Source organism: Caloenas nicobarica, chromosome 2 (genome assembly GCF_036013445.1).
Source record: "Caloenas nicobarica isolate bCalNic1 chromosome 2, bCalNic1.hap1, whole genome shotgun sequence".
NCBI classification, from domain to species: domain Eukaryota; kingdom Metazoa; phylum Chordata; class Aves; order Columbiformes; family Columbidae; genus Caloenas; species Caloenas nicobarica.
The window spans coordinates 159266521-159288563 of record NC_088246.1 but is presented as its reverse complement, the minus strand read 5'-3'; the positions used below and the strand labels follow the sequence as shown (position 1 = coordinate 159288563).

General features: G+C 41.1%; 1 protein-coding gene across 1 annotated transcript in view; it reads left to right on the top strand.

Moving 5' to 3' along the window:
* The window catches only part of FAM135B (family with sequence similarity 135 member B), a 138857-nt gene extending 117168 nt beyond the window's left edge, over nucleotides 1-21689 (top strand). Inside the window, exons 10-19 of the mRNA XM_065628718.1 lie at nucleotides 54-127; nucleotides 5036-5190; nucleotides 6252-8313; nucleotides 10405-10571; nucleotides 12669-12760; nucleotides 15350-15447; nucleotides 15746-15897; nucleotides 16684-16794; nucleotides 20030-20143; nucleotides 21484-21689. Of these exons, the coding sequence (XP_065484790.1) occupies nucleotides 54-127; nucleotides 5036-5190; nucleotides 6252-8313; nucleotides 10405-10571; nucleotides 12669-12760; nucleotides 15350-15447; nucleotides 15746-15897; nucleotides 16684-16794; nucleotides 20030-20143; nucleotides 21484-21689 (3231 nt within the window). The remainder of the gene's footprint in view (nucleotides 1-53; nucleotides 128-5035; nucleotides 5191-6251; nucleotides 8314-10404; nucleotides 10572-12668; nucleotides 12761-15349; nucleotides 15448-15745; nucleotides 15898-16683; nucleotides 16795-20029; nucleotides 20144-21483) is intronic.
* The last annotated feature ends 354 nt before the right edge of the window (nucleotides 21690-22043 follow it).

Genomic DNA, 22043 nt, shown 5'->3' with positions numbered 1-22043 from the left:
TACTAGGCACCTTTCAGCAGATCTTAGGTTTAACTTGTGTGTTTCTCCCTCAGGTGAGGAGATTCTCAGAAGCCTTCTTCTGTACCGAGCACCAGAAACCCACTGTGCTCACGTTTCAGGAAGGCCTGTAAGTAAAATAAACCACTAACCCTCCTCTGTCATAGGAATGAATGAAAATGTAGTTTAAAACATTTTTCTGCTGGATATGGAGCAGTTAGGTTTGAGAGAAGCCACTGGATCTGCCCTACCTCCATATTGTAAAATCATTGAAATCAGTGTCATAAGTAAGTGACTCCAGTCAGGCTCCAGAGATTGTTAATTTCAAGATTTCGATATTCTAGGGATATGGTGCAAGAGATTCTCTCCCTCACCCATCTTCTCAGTTGCAATTGAGTGCATTTCTTTTCAGAGAACGTTTTCACCAACACCATCACCTTCAGGGCAGGTAGAAATATTTTAGATGCCTTTAATTGACTTCCTAAACCCGCTAAATAAGATCCAGTGGCACTTTTAATGCCGACAATCAAGAAAAGCTTAAAAGTTCTATTTAATCTCTTTATCAGTGATCTGGATGAGGGGTTTGAGTGCACCCTTAGTAAGTTTACAAATGACACCAAGTTGGGTGGGAGTGTTGATCTGCTGGAGGGTAGGAAGGATCCACAGGGGGATCTGGACCGGCTGGATCGATGGGCTGAGGCCAGTTGTCTGAGGTTCAACAAGGCCAAGTGCCGGGTCCTGCGCTTGGGTCACACCAACCCCAGGCAGCGCTACAGGCTGGGGAAGAGTGGCTGGAAAGGGCCTGGGGGAAAAGGATCTGGGAATGTTGAATGACAGCCGGCTCAACATAAGCCGGTGTGTGCCCAGGTGGCCAAAAAGGCCAACAGCATCCTGGCTTGTATCAAGAATACTCTGGCCAACAGGTTCAGGGCAGTGATCATCTGGTGAGGCTGCACCTCCAATCCTGGGGTCAGTTTTGGGCCCCTCACTACAAGAAAGCCCTTGAGGTGCTGGAGCGAGTTCAGAGAAGGGAATGGAGCTGGGGAAGGGACTGGAGCACAACCTGATGAGGAGCAGCTGAGGAAACTGGGGCTGTTTAGCCTGGAGAAAAAGTGGCTAAGGGGAGACCTCGTCATTCTCTACAATTACCTGAAAGGAGTTTTTATGATGGAGAGTGTTGGTCTCTTCACCCAAGTAGCAAGTGATAGGACGAGAAGAAGTGACTTCAAGTTGCACCAGGGGAGGTTTAGATTGGATATTAGGAAAAAATTCTTCATGGAAAGGGTTGTCAGGCATTGGAACAGGCTGCCCAAGGAAGTGGTTGAGTCACCATCCCTGGAGATGTTTAAAAATGAGGTTCTTAGGGACATGGTTTAGTGCCTGGAGCAGCTGGAGTCGATGATCTTGAGGATGTCTTCCAACTAAAATGATTCAATGCTCCTCTGATCCTATGATTTAAAAATTTGCTTTTTGCCATCCTTAATATATTCTTTTGGGGATAGGCAGTCATGGATTTCTTTTTGTGTTTAGTCCAGCCTTACTTTCTATAGCAGAAAGTATCTTTAAATGCAGACTGAAGCATTAAGCAGCCAGTACAAAGCTGTGAATGTTCACTTGATGTAGCAGTGGAAGGCAGGAATGGGGTATAACACCACATTATCTGGAGGAACCGTGGGTGTGATATGAGCTCAGATCTGACAGTTTATTGACCAAGAATCCACAGTGCAAAACAGTCTGGGGAAACAAATGTTGCATTGGTCTGAATTCATAAAAATACACTATAAAACGTTGGCAAGGTAAGCATTTCCTTCTGCTTGGCACTTTTTGCTTGGAGCCAAGCTGGACAGTATGAAGAGACAGTTTTACAGCTACACAAGGGCAAATCCTGCCTTCAGTTTTAGGCAATGCTGGGAAGTAGAGTGCATGGATATAAGGAAGAAATATTTTATGATGAAGGTGGCGAAACACTGGAACAGGTTTCCTGGAGATTAGGATTCAGTCAGCTGCCTGGCCCTTATTCTGACTGATTTAGACACATTTTCTGCAGGATTCAATCCTGCCAGGAACCTCTTTGCCTTGATCCTCTCAGAACTTCAGCTGCAACTAAGAAAAAAACAGAGAAAGAACGTCTTTCTTTTTCAAATAAAAACGGAGCCTAATTGTTTTATTTGGGTGCTAGTTTACTGAACTGACCATTTTCCAGAAGTCCTGAGCTTCTAAAAACCATGTCTCACTCCAAAAAGGTCTCCTGGCTGCATAATGCTTCAGAGAACCAGGATACTTTGCCTTGCCCAGGTTTAGATATAGAAGATTATTGGATGAGGAGGTGTGTATTAATGATCCAGCTTCAGGAATATGGAGCCAGGATTTGCCCAGAGAGGTAGTAGATGCCCCATCCATGAAGGCATCCCAGGCCAGGCTGGATGAGGCTCTGAGCAACCTGATCTGCTTGAAGATGTCCCTGCTCATTGCAGGGGGTTGGACTAGACGACCTTTGAAGGTCCCTTCCAACCCAAACTATTCCATGATTATACGATTGTACAGTAATACTCAGGACCTGACCCTTGAAGGCAGAGTTCAAAGAAAGATGCTCAGATTCGAATTTCTGAGCAATGAGAGATTTCTAGACTATTTGTGCACAGAAACAGCCTGTCCATGGTGGGGACCACAGCATTAGCAGTGTGGAAATCCATCTTTCAGAAGGAGCTTAAAGGTCATGACATCAGGTCCTGTGACGATGATGAGGCTTAAGTGAGACACCTGCTTCTGACCTTGTGAAAGGAAGAAAATCACTTTCTCAGACCTCTCACTAGGGACATTAGGGCCGATTCAGTGTTAGCAGGAAGGGCTATGACTTCATTAGCAGATAGATGGGTTCTACAAGGCTACCTTTTTCTTCCAAATTAGAGTAGCACCATGGCTGCAGGGGCCCAGCTGCGCTCACTTTGTCCTCTCATGTCAGGTTTTAAGTGAGCTATGTACAAGGAAAACCACACGTCAAGATCATCATGTGAGGGCACAGACACTCATGGCCTTATTCAAGCAAACCTAACCCTGCAGAGGGGGAAGCCTAGTTGCATGAAGTGCTTTTATTTCCCCTGGCAGATACAGAACTAGCCCGTTTCTTACAGAAAACCAATTTTTTTCCTTGTTAATTATTGAGGAGACTGATTAAAAAAAAATAAAATAGTTTACAAACTTTAACATTTGGCCCATGTAGTAAATTAGGTCATTATGGGCTTCATGGCAGAGTTATCTTTTCTTTTTGATTGTGCATTTAGAAAAGCAGTGCCTCGGCTGCCAAAGTATTATTAATGTTGGGAGTGGCAGTAGTGAGTATTAACTTGGTTCACAGAGGCTCCAGGTGAGATGAGCTCACAGTGTCCCAGGTGCTGTAAAATCACCTCAAAGAGTAACAGGGTTTTTTCCCTCAGTTCCTTCTTGCTTCTTATCAGACAAGAGATTTTTTTTTGCCTCCTGTACTGTTGTTGTAAGCTCTGTGTGATGCCTACGTGCCTGGCAGCCTTTGACTGCTTAGACAGGAGAGGACACACCATTTTCATTAGGCTGGGTATCACACAGTGTGAGAGCCTCTAGCAGGTGACATATCCTTCCAATATTTTACAGAAAAAAATATTTTTTTCTCACACCTTTCAATATCATTGATTCATCTTTTGTGCCAGAGTTTGGTCTCAAAGCAATCTTACTTTATTATTTTTTACATGTGGTCTTTAGTAAAGTACTGCTACTATTAATTAACGTGAGAGTGATAATTTTATTATGGTGCTAAGAGTTAGCTCCGAACACCTAGGTGTTGCTGCAGGCCAGAATGAGCAGTTAGCTGTTTGTGACTCCTGTCTGAGTCATGTTTTAGCAAACCAGGACTTGTTTCTCTTTGAGGAAAAAAAACTGGCCTACAGGTAAGAGCAAATGACAGACAGCAACAGTTATGTTCTGAAGTTGAAGCTGGTATGCTGGTCTGAACAAGTTATTTGTGTCTGAACATAGGAATATTCCATGCTGGCATGAATTGCAAACCTGCTGTTTGGGTTTTGCTTCATAATGTGTAAAGTGTGTTTTTTCCAATTAACAGCCACATGATGATTATATGCTTTTTGCCAATGCTAATCTGAAATATTGCCATTGTGCTGTCCTTTGGATCTTTACAGAATTGCTTTCAGCTGGTCATCTATGAAAAGCTTTTTTGTCTTCCTATTTATTCTTTAGGATAAATAAACTAATTGATCAAAGAGTCAACACAAATTAACAAACTTTGTATTTGACGTTTTCCCCACCTTTTCAGGAAGATGTTTAGATCCGAAGCTCATCAGAACTAAAAATTATTGTATTTATTATAACCGAACCCACGTTCGTGTGCTAATTTAGTCACTGATGAAAGCCAGGTAGCGTTTTATGTAACCCAAAAGATGGAAATGGTCATTCTAGTTCTGTCAACAGGCGGAAGCTGAACTGTGTCTAAGCTGTTCCAGATGCATAGGTATGTATATCGCAGTGCTCCGAGGTATGGTATAAGTGATATAGAGGGCCTGCCATACATCCTTCTAGGCCTTGTTCCTCCCTGTACTGCTCAACCAAATTTTTGATTATTACTTCCTGCATCTGGGTGTTGAAAGCCTTGCCACAGACAGAGTGGCAGACCTCTTTTCCTGACTGAAAGGCCAGCTGAGGGATACAGTCTCAGCCAGCTGCAGTGACCCCTGGGAGAACAGCAATGAGTTATAGAAGTTAACAGATGACGGCGGCAGTGGCGGCTGGAAAAATTTCAAAAATACAGTTTTTGCAGTGAGAGTGTATGCAAGTTCAAGTTATCTCTAACTGAGAGACAGAAATCAACTCACAAGGAACCTCCTAGGAGTGCCAGGTACCCTCCGGTATACAATATTGCCTTCTCTCCTTTCAAGCACGTTGCACTGTCCTCTGCCTACACATCCAGCTCGGCTGCTAGACTTGCAGGAGTGATGGAGAAACAGCACGGTAACTACTCAAACACTCAAATTGTTTTGTACTTTGCTGCCAGGATCCAAAGTCATGGACAGATTTCTACAGAAATTCGTAATTCGGAGTACTTCACCAGCATGCCTCCGCTGCCGGCAGAATGCCTTGACATAGATGGAGACTGGAACACGCTCCCAGTAATCTTTGAAGATAGGTACATGGACATGCCTTGCAAAGGTGAGTGGAACCCCACAAGATATAGCTTCATGAGCCAGCTTGAGCTGAGAGAGGTTCACTTCCCCAGCCCAAGGTAAGAAATCTCACATCCCTTGGGCCAACTCTGGCTTGAATCAGAGTGTGATCTATGTAATATAGGTGAATTCTTCTGTTTTCCCTACTAGCAAACTAGAGTGTTTCCTGTAGCTTCATATTTCTCATCTTCAAAGTAAGCCACTTAGTTACACGAGATGGAGGAGAAATCTAGAAAGAAAACAAGATCTTTTGGAATTCTTTTTATGGTACAAATTTAAAAGCAAAACAGCACTGTGAATTTCATACCCAGTGTGACATCTAGTGGTAAGAAAACTCAGAACAAAACACACAATTTCAGCATAAAACTCAACACTGTCCCTGAAAGGCAGCATTGCTTTCCAAAAAAATATTCTCCCCTTGAGTACCCAAATCAAATTTTTAATTAAGAATTATTAGTTCTGCAGATTTGTAGTAAAAACTCATAGCCCTTTGTTCCCTTTTCTTTTTATTCAACTACTACAATTAGCAAGGAAGAAATATGTATTAATACTATAGGTGACCACAGTCTAGTAGGTATGGCCTGTGGTCCAAAATTTCTACTCTTCCAGAGTTATCAAATTGTCTAAATTTTGACAATGCTCATTACATGTGTTTAAACTATTAAAGTGAGTATTAAACTGACTCACAAGCAAGAGCTGAATAATGTTTTATGACAGCAGGAATACAAAAAAGTGTCATCTTTGTTTCTCTTATCTATGCTGTAAAAACAAGCAGTTTAGATATAATTATACCAAAGAAAGTATATTTTATTGATATTGTCTTCTATGGTTTAACTATAACTGTTTAGTGAGTAATTCTAGTAGTTCTAGTTAAATTCACACTCACATTTGTATTTGTAATGTGCCTCTAATCTATGTATCATTTGTATGATATAGATATAAATAGCTTTTTAGACCTTACAATCACTTTTCAAAGTCCCACACCACGGTGGAGCAATTTGTTGTGTTCTTGCAGGTACTACTTCCTTTTTTCTTCCTTTCTTTCAGATCAGAATTTGGAAGTTTTCCCAGATTTTGAGGTTCCTGCAAATATTCAAACAGATGTAAGAGATGACAATGAAGATTTTGCATCAAATGATGCTACTGCATTAATGAAAGGAGACTTTGGGAAAGGTACTCTGTTAATACACACAGACAGGATAAAGGGGAATCCTTCCTGCATATACAGCAGTACTGAAAGTGCTGCTTATACAGCTAAGGGTTTAAATCAGTGCTCCACGTCTCAGGTACATACAGTGAACAAAGAAGGCCAAAGGAAACATGAACGTATTTTTACTTCGAGTAAGGAAACTACTTCTGATTCAGAGCCAGACAATACAGAATGCAAATCAGAAGACTTTAAAACACCTGAGGAAGTTTTATTAAAAAACAAGAGACTTGCAATAGATGTTACCTATCAAGATACGAAACCTAGCAATAAGGATTCCCACAAAAGCGACTCCGTGTTAATTGTCAGTGCTCAGTATGAGTGTGGAGCATGTGGGACTGATGGTTTGAAAGACAGGACTGAACTACATAAAACAGATGAATCTAGTCATCCAGAGAATAATTTCACTTTATCTGAGCTTGCACTGAATGAATTAACCAGTCTCGAAAAAGCAGGAGATCCAGACACCAAGGCTCTGCTCCCTGTTTTGAAAGGTTTGCCCACACAGAGCTTTGAAGTGAAATTGTCCACAAAGGAGCAACGAGGTGAGGAGTGTGAAGAATTTACCGTGATGTCAGGGGTTATAAAAAGATCCTCCTCTATAATATCTGATTCAGGCATTGAAAGCGAACCAAGTTCAGTGGCGTGGTCTGATGCTCGTAGCCGGGCACTGGAGCTGCCCAGCGATCGGGAGATCCTGCACCACTTGGTACGAAGGCACGCCATCCACCGCAATTCCCTGGAGGGTGGCCACACAGAAAGCAATACCAGCTTGCCCAGTGGGATCCAAGCATCGCTCACATCCATCAGCTCTTTGCCCTTTGAGGAAGAGGATAAGGAAGTGGAGCTTACCAAACTGACAAAATCTGTCTCGGCTCCTCAGATCAGCAGCCCAGAAGAGCCTGCAGAGGAGGTCGATATATCCAAACACAGTGAAGATTCAGAAGGACACTTAAAAAGTCCCACAGAAACAGAAGGTAGAGATGGAAAATTAATTGTGGACTTTTCTGAGTGTCAAATCACCACTGAAAATGGACAACTAGAACCAAGAGGACATGCCAAACCCTCCATCAAACACAGTAGCAGTAACACCGAGTTACAAGAGGAGGAGGAGAAGGGAGGTTTACCAGAGACTTACCACAGTTTGGAAAATGCAAAACCACCCATTTGTCCAAAGCATCTCCGAGACAATGTCTCTGAGTGCCAGTCACTGGACACCAATGGTGAATGCCACTTAAAACCAGAAAAGCCTTGCAATTACTTGGACAAAAATATAGATAAGTTTGATACATGCACTGAGGATCCAAAAGATAAACTTAAGCTGGACAGTTTAAATATACAACAAGGCTTTTACTCCAACAGCAGAACTTCAGGAGAGGAGAGTTTCTCACAAAGCATGAAGCTGGTAACAGATTTTTGTTATCCTGTTCCAGCTCCTTCAGAGACTTCAAATGACTTTGGCTCAATGCAAGGAGAGTGTGGTAGCTCTCTTGCTGATGACAGCCCAGCAGCATATGCAGAAATGCAGGGGTTACAAGAAATTGAGCTCAATGACTCACCTGCCTCAGCAGACTCTGCTGCTGGATCCTACAAGGCTGAATATCCTCAGGAACCCAACAATCAAGAGCATAAACTTGTAGCTAATGGCACCGGGTTTCATTTGGCGACGACAGAGGGAGTAGCCCTGGAAAGCAGAAAGGCTGTTGATGTGGTTAACCTGTCTGTCTCTTGCACGGCCACGTGTCTTCCCTTTTCTTCGGTGCTTAAAGAAACCCCTGCTATGGTCGGCTTCTCTGCAAAGCAGGCTGCATTCCCCATCACACGCCAGCCTCTCGGCTCTTTTGGAGTTGTCTCTCCTAATTCAAATGAGATGGATGAAGAGACCAATGAGAGGATGCTGAAGTAAGAATGTCTAATTACTTTCTTCGTTAGTGCCACCGTAATGCCAAGAGACCCTGACAAAGTTCAGGGCCCTAACACAGTAAGCACACTGCAAGGATGTCAAACTCATTTTCACTGGGGGCCACATCAGCCTCGTGGTAGCCTTCAAAGGGCAGAATGTAATTTTAGGACTGCAGAAATGTAGGAGTAGTGAAAATGAGTTTGACACCCCCGGCATACTGTAAGCTTGCGTTCAGAGACAGCTGCTGCCTGAAGAATTAGAGTGTAAATAATCCAATTAGGCAAATGGTATATATAAAATAAATAATCTAAATGATGAAAACACTGAGAGACTGAGATTGTAAAAGACATTAGGTCCTTAATCCTCATGAAAAACAGTGAGATTTATTAATAGGTGTCTAAATAATCTTTAAGATCTGGCCCTCCTTCATGAAGTCAAGGTTACCCAGAGTTGATCATTGATCCCAGATAGTCAGTTCAGTATGTCAGTGCCATACCTTGTTTTTTTCTTCTGCTTAAATAATTGCACTCGTTAGCTAAACTATGAAACAGGAACAGGGACTGGCTGGTAGAGTCTCAGCTTCAGCTTCACAAACTGGAAAAATGAAAGAATTTTCATCCTGGGTAGATGGAGAAGAGGCATTATTATTTTGTTTTCTTGCTTCATTCCCCGTGGCAAAAGTGCCACATCAGTACTTTGATGTCACAGTGGCCCATTTCACAGATCGACACACTGGTACATGGATACTTCTGTTATATTTTTGTGTCTCTGCTGTGCTGAGGGAAAACAGTGGCATGGGAATTTCTCAACCCATTCAGCTGCCCAAAATGTTGTCTCTGTATTTACATTTATTTGCAACCCAAGCTTTTTGTTTTGGTTTGGTTTTTTAATCTCTTGGGGTTCGTTTTATAGACTCTGCTGAAAGTCTTGCATAATCTAAGCAAAAAATCTGTTCCTTCTTTGTGAAGCAAAATGTTTAAGCATGTAGTCATGCACTTGAATGTACGGCCTCCAAATCCATGGCCGGAATGCTAAATTTTTTGGGTTTGTGTCCCTTTGAAGTCAGTAGAGCTGATGTAAGTAATTGCTTACTATTGTATCAAGTGTCCTTAAGCTATTCTGGAGCTTTAAAGGTTTATATCTCCTAACCTGGTTCATCTCAGTTTTCTATGTAATTCTACACTTACGTTGTGACTACTAATTCCTAAAAGCTAAGATTTGCTAAGTCAAACAGCAACTTAAGAGTTTGGCATCTTCAGCCACCACAATGCTTCAGAGTGAATTTGTGTGTCAAATTTTAGGCCTTGACTAGGAAAGGGCTTAGTTTAATTCTTTCAGCACTGAGTTGATTTTCCTCTTAGCTACAAAATACCCTGTTTCCCCAAAAATAAGACAGGGCCTTATATTAATTTTTGCTCCGAAACTTACTACATTTTACATTTATAGCTACCTGGACACTACTTAAATTTACTTTTTTTATGAACTGTAACTAGGGTTTATTTTTGGGGTAGGGCTTATATTTCAAGCATCCTCACAAATATTGAAATATCATGCTAGGGCTTATTTTTGGGGTAGGTTTTATTTTTCAGGAAATAGGGTATTTTCAGAAGAACCCAAAACCAAACCAAAACAAAAATATCTACCACATGAGGTAGATACAGTCTGAGGAATGGGGACAACCCCTCCTGCCTGCCTATAAATGCATCTGATGCTAGCAAAATGCTGTCATTTGCATTTCAGTATCTATAAGGCTGATGACATTGTTAAAATGTAAAATTGCTAATTCTGTATCTTAGTCTCATTGTTATTTGCCACCAGAAAAATATTTTTTGTAAATTCTTCATTCCTCTGATGGGTGTGAGGTGCTAATGGGCTTTAGCTATCATCTCTATGTGGCAAAATCACTCAGAAGCAGATTTTCTTGCCTGCATCCTGATTTCTCTCAATCAGAATATGTCAGAAATAGTATCCAGGTCTCTAATTGAAAGTTGCTAACATAACATCTTGCAAATATCAGCCTTCTCATTTCTAGTTTAAAGGTTTGCTGTTGAACACCCAGTTCTATTGTGATTAATTAATGTATTCTCCAGTTTTTATCAGGCCAAAGAAAAATTTAAAAAAGAAATGAAGATTGAAGGATTTCTGTACAGTGACTTATCTGTACTAGCTTCTGATATCCCATATTTTCCACCAGAGGAAGAGGAAGAAAATTTGGAAGATGGAATTCACCTGGTTGTCTGTGTCCATGGATTGGATGGTAAGGCCAGAAGGAATTGCTGTTTGCAGGTCATTTTGGTGTAATCTAAAAGAAAGGCAGTTGTTCAGCAAGTAGGAAAGAATGGAGAATCTAAGGAAAGTATTTATCTTAGCTAAGTATTTAATCCTTATTATGTTATTCAGTCTATTACAATAAAGAATCTAGGAGAATATTAAATATATGCTTTAAGAAATGGGTGCCTAACATTTTTGGTTTTTAAACAGAATTCTACACCGAAGTACATGTCCTTCTGTGTACAGAGAAATGTGTTACAGTAATTCTCCTTGTCTTTCCACACATGCTTGTTGTTTTGCAGTATGTCGCCACAATGAAAACATTGTTTAACCCCCCCGCTCCAGCACTGTTATAGGGTGGATAGTGGCCAGATTTAGAAAATGAGAAAATAAAAATCTTTATTCCTTGCAGAGGAAACATGCTTTCTAAGCAGGAAACGGACATGTTAAACTTGAAACTTCTCTTGACAAATTATTGAAATGAATGGGTACATGTAGACATTAACCTTGAAACTACAGAGGAGGAGGGGTGGTGACATGACACCAAGCTGGGAGGAGTGGCTGAAACGCCAGAGGCTGTGCTGCCATCCAGCGAGACCTGGACAGGCTGAAGAGTTGGGCAGGGAAAAATTTAATGAAATATAATAAGGGAAAATGTAGAGTCTTGCATCTGGGCAGGAACAACCCCAGGTTCCAGTACAGGTTGGGGAATGACCTATTAGAGAGCAGTGTAGGAGAAAGGGACCTGGAGGTCCTGGTAGACAGCAGGATGACCATGAGCCAGCACTGGGCCCTTGTGGCCAGGAAGGGCAATGGGACCTGGGAGGGATTAGAAGGGGGGTGGTCAGTAGGTCAGAGAGGTTCTCCTGCCCCTCTGCTCTGCCCTGGTGAGACCTCATCTGGAATATTGTGTCCAGTTCTGGGCCCCTCAGTTCAAGAAGGACAAGGAACTGCTGGAGAGAGTCCAGCGCAGCCACGAAGATGCTGAAGGGAGTGGAGCATCTCCCTTATGAGGAAAGGCTGAGGAGCTGGGGCTCTGGAGCTGGAGAAGAAGAGACTGAGGGGTGACCTCATTCATGGTTATAAATATATAAAGGGTGGGTGTCACGAGGATGGAGCCAGGCTCTTCTCGGTGACAACCAACAGTAAGACAAGGGGTAATGGGTTCAAGCTGGAACACAAGAGGTTCCACTTAAATTTGAGAAGAAACTTCTCAGTGAGGGTGACGGAACACTGGAACAGGCTGCCCAGGGAGGTTGTGGAGTCTCCTTCTCTGGAGACATTCAAAACTCGCCTGGACGCCTTCCTGTGTAGCCTCATCTGAGTGTTCCTGCTCTAGCAGGGGCATTGGACTAGATGATCTTTTGAGGTCCCTTCCAATCCCTAACATTCTGTGATTCTGTGATTCTGTGATTCTGTGACTCTGAAATCTCAGACATTCTCAGAAAGGTGGAAAACAAATGCTGGCTTGAGCAAGGACTGTTTGCCATTCAATATGGCAAGTAACATCCTTGTCATGAAGCAGAGGTACCTCCTTTTCCAACCAAACATTTCAGAAGACTTTGGAATTTCCTAGTCCAGAATGGGGCACCTCTCAATATATTAGGAGCCTAATTTCAGCACCGTCTCTAATTATGAATACACAAAGAAAGGCTACTTCACATCTGAAGGTATAGCCCTATCCCTCAGGACACATGCCAAAGTCCCTGGCAGGGCTGCAGTGTTCCCTGGGATCTTCAGTAGCCACGAAGGTGGAAGGACAGACCTCAGGTTTTTGGCTTTTTGGCTTACCTCTGCTGTTCAGCAAACAGGGGCAGAGTTATTCTGGGCCTGGTCTTTGCCCTTTCTTCCGCACCATTTCTGCAGTCCCCAGCAGCAGGAGGTGAGGTCCAGCCCCACCTTGTGCAGGCTGTGGGTATTCTTGATTTTCCACTGTCTCAGTGTATGATGCTTTGGTGTCGTGAGCTGTCTTAGCAGCACTTAGCAAGAGCTCCCTGACCTCAAGGTTTATAGGAAGATGGATGTATTGAATATTAGGTTTTTTCTGTAGAATTACGTCCTGTAAAGTACCATTAATTTCTAGGTAACAGTGCAGATCTGCGGCTGGTAAAGACTTTTATAGAACTGGGACTCCCTGGTGGAAAACTGGACTTCCTAATGTCTGAAAGAAATCAGGTAATACAGACCTAATTTCTGTCTTCCTTTAGTTCTGCTATAAGCTGTTGACATTGTTGAAACACAGCCTTCAGCAAAGCCTTTTCACCAGTTGAATGAACCAAAAGCACTGCGGAATTCAAGGAATTTAATGTAGTATTTGGTGCAAAGGCCTGGTCCTGTCCCTGTCTGATTTGATAGGGTGTTCAAAACCACCAGAAATTATTTGCAGCGTTAAAAGTCAAAGGCAATGACATTAGCACTTATACGACTAGACCTTAGAAGGAGAAAATTGATTTATCCTGTCAGTTGGCAAACTTAGCAGCCTGGTGCCTCTGCCTGTTGTATGGCAGGCAGCACAGCACCATCAGAAAGCAGCAAGTTTAGTGATGCTAAATTCTCCAGAGGATATAGAATGTCCAGCAGGTGTTGTCAGCTTCTTTTGCTGCATCAGGCATCGTTTCTTCTGTTGCAATGTTTGCAAGATTTATTTCCTTGAATGATAAAGAAACGTCTGCCAGAAAAATTCTTTGCTAGTCTAGGCTGAGAAACAGAAATGAATTCTGTGCTTTGCTCCGCAATGAACCCATATTTATGACACAGAGGCCTAAATTTATGCACAAGTTAAGGATTACTGGTGCCAAGTCAGAAACATTATTCTGCTTCATGAGCAGCTGATAAACTTGAGTCAAAACTTTCCAACCTTCTTTGTTCAACAACTTTTGTATTCTGAAGTGGCAGTTGGTGTCAGTCTGTGAACTTGCCACCTTCCAGGGCACATCTCTGTCAGCAGCAGACCTGCACAGTGAATGTAAGCAATATGAAAATAATGAGGAGAACATCTCAGACTTGCATCAAAGCCTCTTCCCATGTTTTCAGAGAATGAAACATCTTGTAACATCTCTATTTAACATTATCCAGAGCCCATAATGGGAACTTTAGTGATCTTATATTCTGGGAATCTGAGGAACTTTCCATGGCACTGAAAATAGAATCCATGTGTTTGGATGGCTATTTGGATACCATAAAGCATTCTGTCACTCTTTTTTCCCTGATCTGAGAAACACACTGAAAATGACCCAAGAAATCAGCCATTTAGCTAAAGTTTTCCTTATAGAGAAAAATGCAAATAATTTTTTTAAGGCATTAATTTGCTATACATTTGACAAGCTCAGTCAGGCTGAGATAATACTAAAGGATGGAGATATAACCAGGTGAAATGTGACACTTGATGTGTTTTATGTATGATTAATGTTCAGGCTGATATTTTTCCACTTTTAAACAACCTGAAAGATTTAGGATAATGAGCCTTGGAGGAAATAGTTAATTATCAATGCAGACAAAACAAACAGGCAGAAGGTTAGTGGGCTGTTTGTAGTTTATGAGAACATTTATTTTAAGTCCATATTGCAAAGTGAATATGATCATGTTTTCCTTTGCAAGAGCTGCAATTAACAAGATGAGTTGTGTCACAAAAGCATTAATTACTAATATGTTTGTTCTGAATAGCTGTTCCAATATTTGATGATTGTTTTTGTGGCATCTCATTAGTTACGAATTTGATTTAGAGTCTTTTTGGATTGCCTGGATAGACTGGACAATATATTATTTGTTTTACTGCATCACAACTGGCAGTACTGTTGCAAGCAACAAATTGTTTGTCTTGCTCTAGCTCTCATTCTCTTACTGAGAACTGTTGAATAACAAAAACACAGCATTTCATTAAGGTGGATAAGTAATTTTGTGATTACATCCTTAGCATCAGCATAACCCACATATCAGTATATAATGCTGTAAACTGTTATATTGAAGTAATCTGTCAAATCCTAAATTCCAAAAGATTTTCTTCCATGTACAGAGTATGGAATCTAGAGCGGCTGAGCATTAGCAGTGCTCACCAGTGTCAAGTCAGGCTGCTTTAAGATCATACTTATGATTCTGGAATCACTCAGCTTCATATGGTTAATTCTACTATTAATAAATTGTAGGTCTGAGTTTATCCTATCATGACATGCCAAAGTTAGAGGCATAGTTGGTAGATGAAGAGAAGCAACCACAGGAGGTAATTTAATCCCCTTAAAATAGGGGAATTAAAATAGCCCTATTTCCATGCCCTACAAAGTGTACAGTTAGTTTAGTGCTAATTTGAATTGTCAGGTTGTCTTCTGGAAGCCAAAGGTCCCAATATAGAGTCAAAGAGACTCTATGACAGAAAATTTTGCGTTACTTTACCTACAAGCTCACTGAGGACAATGAATTTCCACATGGGCTTTAATGAGAGCTATGTGATCCACACGGAACCATGGTATTGTTGTTACTGTTGATGTTATGTGAGAAAGAAAATACTTGTCTTGAGTAAGTTTGCAATATCGGTTGGAAGCTATTTGCTAAGAAACTGATAGAGAAACTTCCTGACTGTTTTCAAGGAAGAAATTAAATTTTTAGAGGACCTGCAGACTGAGGAAAAAAAACATCCTCCCCCTCTGAGCATGTAAAAAGAAAATTTGCACTAGTTATTACGTTTCCACTTGCATTTTGCTTTGAATATAACATCAGTCTTAAATAAGTGCAGTATATATTAATTCACCAACTCATTCCATATTTCAACAGACTGACACTTTTGCTGATTTTGATACAATGACTGACCGATTATTGGATGAAATTATTCAGCATATCCAGTTGTACAATCTCTCCATATCCAGAATAAGGTAAGTGTTCTGATAGTTAATAGTCTGTAACAGTTTGAGTTACATGAGCAACATTCAGTGAAATTAGCTTTTCCAAAAGTGCCCTGTGTCAAAAGCCGTTGAATCAGTGAGGAGAATTTTTACGTTGTTATAGATAGAAGAGTGTCTATCAGGATGAAAAAATGTGAAATGGTAGCTAAAGGATGTTACTGAAATCCCTGATAGAGTCCCCTCAAGAGCAATTTATTCTGCCCTTCTGTTTAATTTAAATAAAATACAAATTATTTTTGTGTTAATGTAATTCTTTTTCTCCCAACAGTTTTATTGGGCATTCCCTTGGTAATGTCATCATTCGATCTGTACTAACTCGCCCCAGGTTTCGCTATTACCTCAACAAGTTGCACACCTTCCTGTCCCTTTCTGGGCCTCACCTGGGAACCCTTTACAACAACAGTACTTTGGTTAGTACAGGTAAGAGTTGATGGGAAAGCTATGACTGGATGCACTCCATGTCAGAGTGCATGAGAAAGCAACACATCGAGGTACAATAAATTGTAATAACATGATTTGTACACTGAGGTTGTGGAAAATATTTACTGAAGACTTCAAACCCACACAGAAAAAAAGGCGATGAGAGGGATTTTCAGAATCTACTATAAAGTCCAGCTCAGTGCTCCCTGGAACACCCAAAGGTGTGCAGCAGTGTGGTTCCACTGTATTCTTATACTTCTCTGTATGATGCCAATAAAGAGAGGCATCTCCAAGGCTGAAGAAGACACAGTGCTATGGGAATGGAATGTCCTACAGTTAAGCCTTCCTGAATGTTTATGCCACCATGACGTGGATAATCATAGAATCATAGAATAATTTAGGTTGGAAGGGACCTTCAGAGGTCATCTTGTCCAAGTCCAATGAGTCCAGATCAGGTTGCTCAGAGCCTCGTCCAGCCTGGCCTTGAATGTCTCCATGGATGGGGCATCTACCACTTCTCTGGGCAACCCACCTCTTCCAGTGTCTCATCACCCCTATCGTGAAATTTTGTTTTCCTTCTATCTAGTCTAAATCTACCCTCTTTTAGTTTAAAACCATTACCCCTATCCGGTGAGACTATTAGACTGTTCTTCCTGTTTATAGCAACATAAGAGGAAACAAAACACTTATACTGAGTTACAGTGCGATCCACTAGGCAAATGTCTTTAATCTCCTTGGCTGATAATTAGCAAACAGGATAAAAATATGTACCAATTTTCATTCCAGGTCTATGGCTCATGCAGAAGCTGAAAAAGTCAGGGTCACTTTTGCAACTGACCTTCAGGGACAATGCAGATCTCCGCAAATGTTTCCTCTATCAGCTCAGCCAAAAAACGGGTGAGTAAGGCTTGATGTGGCTGTTTAAAGCTCAAGGGCTATTCCAAAGGATTGTGCTGGATTGCCATGTCCTCCAGGGAGTAAAGGACATCTGCATTTTGCTCATGATCTTTCTTCAAACACTCTTGTTGTCAAGAAAGGCTGCTCTGTCTAAAATCTAATATCTATTTTATCTGTGCATTTTTTTTTTCTGTGCCAATTATCAGTGAATATATTTGCCAAACTGTTAGCACCAAATAAGGCCTCCATGCTGTAGCAAACATGCACCTAAGTTTATATTCTTCAAGCAAGAAATATCATTCTTGACAGGTTATCACTGCTTAATTTATGCTACTATATGAAAAATATTTTTCCTTTTTTACTATTTTTTTAAGTTTAACACCTCTTGCCTCTAAGAAATATGACTCTGAGATGAAGAGCAAATTTTATTAATGTTTATTGTGGCACCTTTGTACTACAGAGAAAGATGTATGGCCTCATGTTGGAAAAATGAAGTCTGAATAGAGATCTTCTTACCCCTTCCTTGGTCTGTCATGAATAAATGAAATAAATCAGGCTTTTCTTGAGAAAAGAAAGCAAGTATAGTCCTTCTGTTCAAGCAAATGTTTTCTTTTAAGAGTTATTTTGCATATAGCGTGTGAGCAAACTGGTGTTAAGTATGTAGTCACAAGTTCACTACTTGACATTTAATTTTTTTCTCATACTTTGGTACATCGCTTATAGGAAACAAAGACTATGTTAAGACAAATATAACTTCTTAATTCTTAGTCTGACAGACATAGAGCTGTTTCATAATTTTGTGAACACACTACAAAGAATCATAGAATCCTAGAATCATGGAATCATAGCATAGTTTGCATTGGAAGGGACCTTAAAGATGATCTGTTAATAGTTCAAATCCCCCTGCCATGGGCAGGGACACTTTCCACTAGACCATGTCGCTCAAAGCCCCATCCAGCCTGGCCTTGAACATTTCCAGGGATGGGGCATCCACAGCTGCTCTGGGCAGCCTGTTCCAGTGACTCGTCACCCTCATGGTGAAGAATTTCTTCCTTATATCTAATCTAAATCTACCCTCTTTCAGTTTAAAGCCATTATCCCTTGTCCTTTCATTACCTGCACTTGTAAAAAGTCCCTCTCCAGCTTTCTTGTAGGCTGCTTTTAACTACTGAAAGGCTGCAATAAGGTCTCCCTGGAGCCTTCTCTTCTCCAAACAGAACAACCCCAACTCTTTCAGCCTGTCTGCATAGGAGAGGTACCCTACGCCCTCTGATCATCTTTGTGGCCCTCCTCTGAACTTGCTCCAACAGGTCCATGTCCCTCTTATCTTGGAGGCCCCAGAGCTGAATGCAGTACTCCAGGTGGGGTCTCATGAGAGTGGAGTAGAAGAGGAGAATCACCTCCCTCGACCTGCGGGTCATGCTTCTTTTGATGCAGCCCAGGGTATGGTTGGCTTTCTGGGCAGCAAGCGCACATTGCTGGGTCATGTTGAGCTTCTCATGAACCAACGTGCCCAAGTCCTTCTCCTCAGGGCTGCTCTCAATCCATTCTCCACCCAGCCTGTATTTGTACTTGGGATTACCCTGACCCATGTGCAGGACCTTGCACTTGTCCTTGTTGAACTTCTTGAAGTTTGTGCAGGACCACCTTTCAAGGCTGTCAAGGTCCATCTGGATGGCATCACATGCCTCCAGGATGTCGATCTCACCACACAGTTTGGTGTTGTCAGCAAACTTGCTGAGAGCACACTCAATCTCACTGTCTCACATGACATAATCAATGACGTGTAGTTATTGTATCTTGGCTTTATTTGAATTTCCCTATTTGAATATTCCCTTTGATTCCTTGGCTCTGATTTCTGTGCAGTACATTTGATATCTGCTTTACTACTATCATGTTCAAATAAAATTTGGTCTACACATGAAAGTCACATTGTAAATTCCGAAGCAAAGAATTCTCAGGCATGTGCTGTGAGTCAAAGTAGTTCATAGTTTGTTAGCTTGGTAGGCTGGAGATCTAATAGGCTATAAACAAAGGTGTTGTCCCTGCAAAAGCAGAAAGCAGAAATTTTAAAGTGAAGACATTGTCTATGCTTAGGTGAAAAATCTGAGGAAGCAGGTAGGTCCAGATACGAAAATAGGAGATGGCATACCGAGTCAAATGGTGGTGTCCCTATTCTATCACCCTGCTCCCAAAAGTAGTTGAGACAACCTATAGAGGAAAAAATATCAGAAGAAATGTGCCTGCTTTCCCAGATAGCTCTTTAAGCCTCCAACAATTTCTGGCTTTCTTCTTAAAGTGAAAGTCTCTGCTACTTTTCAATCTCTTTAAATGTTCCTTGTGCTTGTCTTGCAAGAAAAAATAATCATTATTCCTATCAGGCCTCTTAACATAAGATTTTGGTTATGGTAACACTCACTGTTGTTTCTCTTGCCTTTTACTTCAGACCGAAGTCACAATCTCAGTTGGTTTGAGTTCACAAGAAGGAAATAATAGACAGCTTCAGCCAGGCTTTAGTAAAGGCAGCCAGCAAGACACTTCTTTGTGGTGGTGATGGTCAACTTTTCTGATAAAATCTAGAAATCAAACGACTTGGTTTTGCACCCCTTTCCCATAAGGAGGAGGGAAAGAGGAAGCTCAAACCCACAGCTCTTCTGTGTTCAGGATAATCTCTGTACTAGTAGACTAGATCATCTGTGTCCATTTTCCTACTTTTCTGCTGAATGTGGGTGGAAGCCTGTTTACAGAACTTGTCAATGTCCCCATTGCCTCCAGGAAAGAGGGAGAGTTCCTGGTTTCCAGTCCACATGCTGACAGTGTGCATTTATCAAGGGCTTGCTGAATGTAGGGACTGGATCCCAAGGCTCCCTCAACACTGATGTAATAGTATGACATGACAGCAGTTGGTTCCTCTTCTCCTCCCTCTCTCTATTTTGTTTGAAAGTTGTACTAATTTGTTGTGTTATTTTTGAATATGATAACCATTCCTATGAACACTTGGACTGCAATTAACCTGTTTGAATATTGATAAGTATCAAAGTTTGCAGAAGCAGGAGAAATGGGTTTAAGCTATTATGACTCTTTCTAAGCTTGTGTTGCATGTTTTAATTATGAACATCTATTTTGTACTGTAGATTTTCAAATGTGTTTGAAAATGAAGTAGTCATGCTGACACTGTATGTATTTTCATTGCTGTGCATCATTGTGATAAATGTATTTAATGCATTTGCCACAGGTCTTCAGTACTTTAAAAATGTTGTTTTAGTGGCCTCACCCCAAGACAGATATGTACCCTTTCATTCAGCAAGAATAGAAATGTGCAAAAATGCACTTAAGGACAGACACGCAGGTATGTTTGAGATCCTTTCTATATTTACAAAGCTTTTGAGGAATTGTGTTTTTATGTAACTGAGGTCATTGAATTAGAAGGGTTCTTCATCAGCATGAAGAAAACTCAAATGTTCATTTGATAAGGAAGAAAGTGTTCTCTTCCCACAGGAAATTACTGAAATCAATAAAAAAAAATTTTTAAGAAACTCTTTGTCTGAAGAAAACAAATTTAAATCAGGTCATAATCAAAGGTTTCTTCTGCTTCTTCCCCTTCCCTCTATTATTTTTTTTTAAGTGAGGATAATAGAAGTAGCTCTTGACAATGTTTTTCTGTAGTCTACTGATTAACTAGTATTGTCTCACCTTTGTTTCACGTAATGAAATCTCTCTCAGCACATCCAAAGTCAGAGGGTTCTCCCTTTGCTTTTAATAGTGTTTGGCTGATTGCCAGGTAATTTAAGGGATAGACCTACATTAATATTGGTTTGTAATGAAATCTGTAGAATACATCAAGATACGTGCTGTCAGAAGCCTAGCCCTCCTGTGACATTAGGCTGTCTATTGTCCCAAGTATTGCCTTTGTTATTAGCAGTCTCTCTCATTTATAAAATATTTCATGGCTTCCATTTAATACCATTTCCAGAAATAATGTTCAGTGTAATTTCATACCCATTTCACATATGTGATTACCTAGAAACAGAGGTAATATTTGGAAGTAGAAAGAGACACCCCGGCCCAATAATCAACATAGTTGCCTTTACACATCTCACCTAAATTACAGCTCTTTTTATCCTACTTCGGATATGAATTTAAAGGTAATTTTCTGACTCTCCCTTCTGGTGAATGTTTCTCAGGGAGATGCTTGACCTAGCAGGAGCTGGATCTACATTCAATGTAGATCATTTCTGAGCACAAGATTCCTGAGCCATTGTTTTTGCCCTATAAACTCCTCGACTATCTGCATAATGTCCATCCTGCATTAGATTCCCCAGAGAAACCTGAATGGACCTCTATGTCTTGCCAGACTCTTTTCACATTTGAATTCGCAGGCAGTGTGAGTCCAGCCCTCTTCCCCTGAAGAAACAAAAGCAATTCCTTCTGCCACACGGGAAATAAGACTAAATGCTGAGGAGTATCCCACTCTTCATGCTAGTAGCTTCAGCAGACCTCTTAGGATGGCCAGTGCTTCCACTAGATTCACAGCATCCCAGCACTTGGCAACTCTTTGAAATGGACTGCTATCTCTTGCAATTTTGGCGTTGCTTCCTTCTCATTGTGACTATAAATAAACAATACGGGAAGGAAAGAGGGGATCTGGCAGCTTTGGCATGTAGGTTTGATCTCTAAACTCTTTTGCAGGTCCTGTTTATGCAGAAATGATTAACAACCTGCTCCAGCCTTTGATTGAGGCAAAGGACTGCACTTTGATCAGACACAATGTGTTCCACGCTCTGCCAAACACGGCCAACACGTTGATAGGCCGGGCTGCCCACATCGCCGTACTGGATTCTGAACTTTTCCTGGAGAAGTTTTTCCTCGTGGCGGGGCTCAACTACTTCAAATAGTGCCTGAAGTACAGAGTAATGGAGGCAAACCTTTCCATCGAGTGGAGAAGGATCCCTCAGAGAAGAGAATGCAGTGTTAGAAATGAGATCAGGTGGGACTTTCAAACTCTGCATTTCTGTTTCAGAGAATAAAGTGCTATGGCTTTAAGGCATTCAAGCTTCCAAATATTGGTGCTTTTGGAAGAAATAAATATTCCTCTTCAGTTTCTCTATTCTTTGTCCACATAAAGACATGAGCTACTTCTGAAATACAGAATCGGAATAAGGAGGCTAATTCTCTAAATGTGATCGGACCAATGTGATTCCGGTTTCTCTTGAATATTAACCCAGGAACCTGGCTGTCCTTGATTTAAT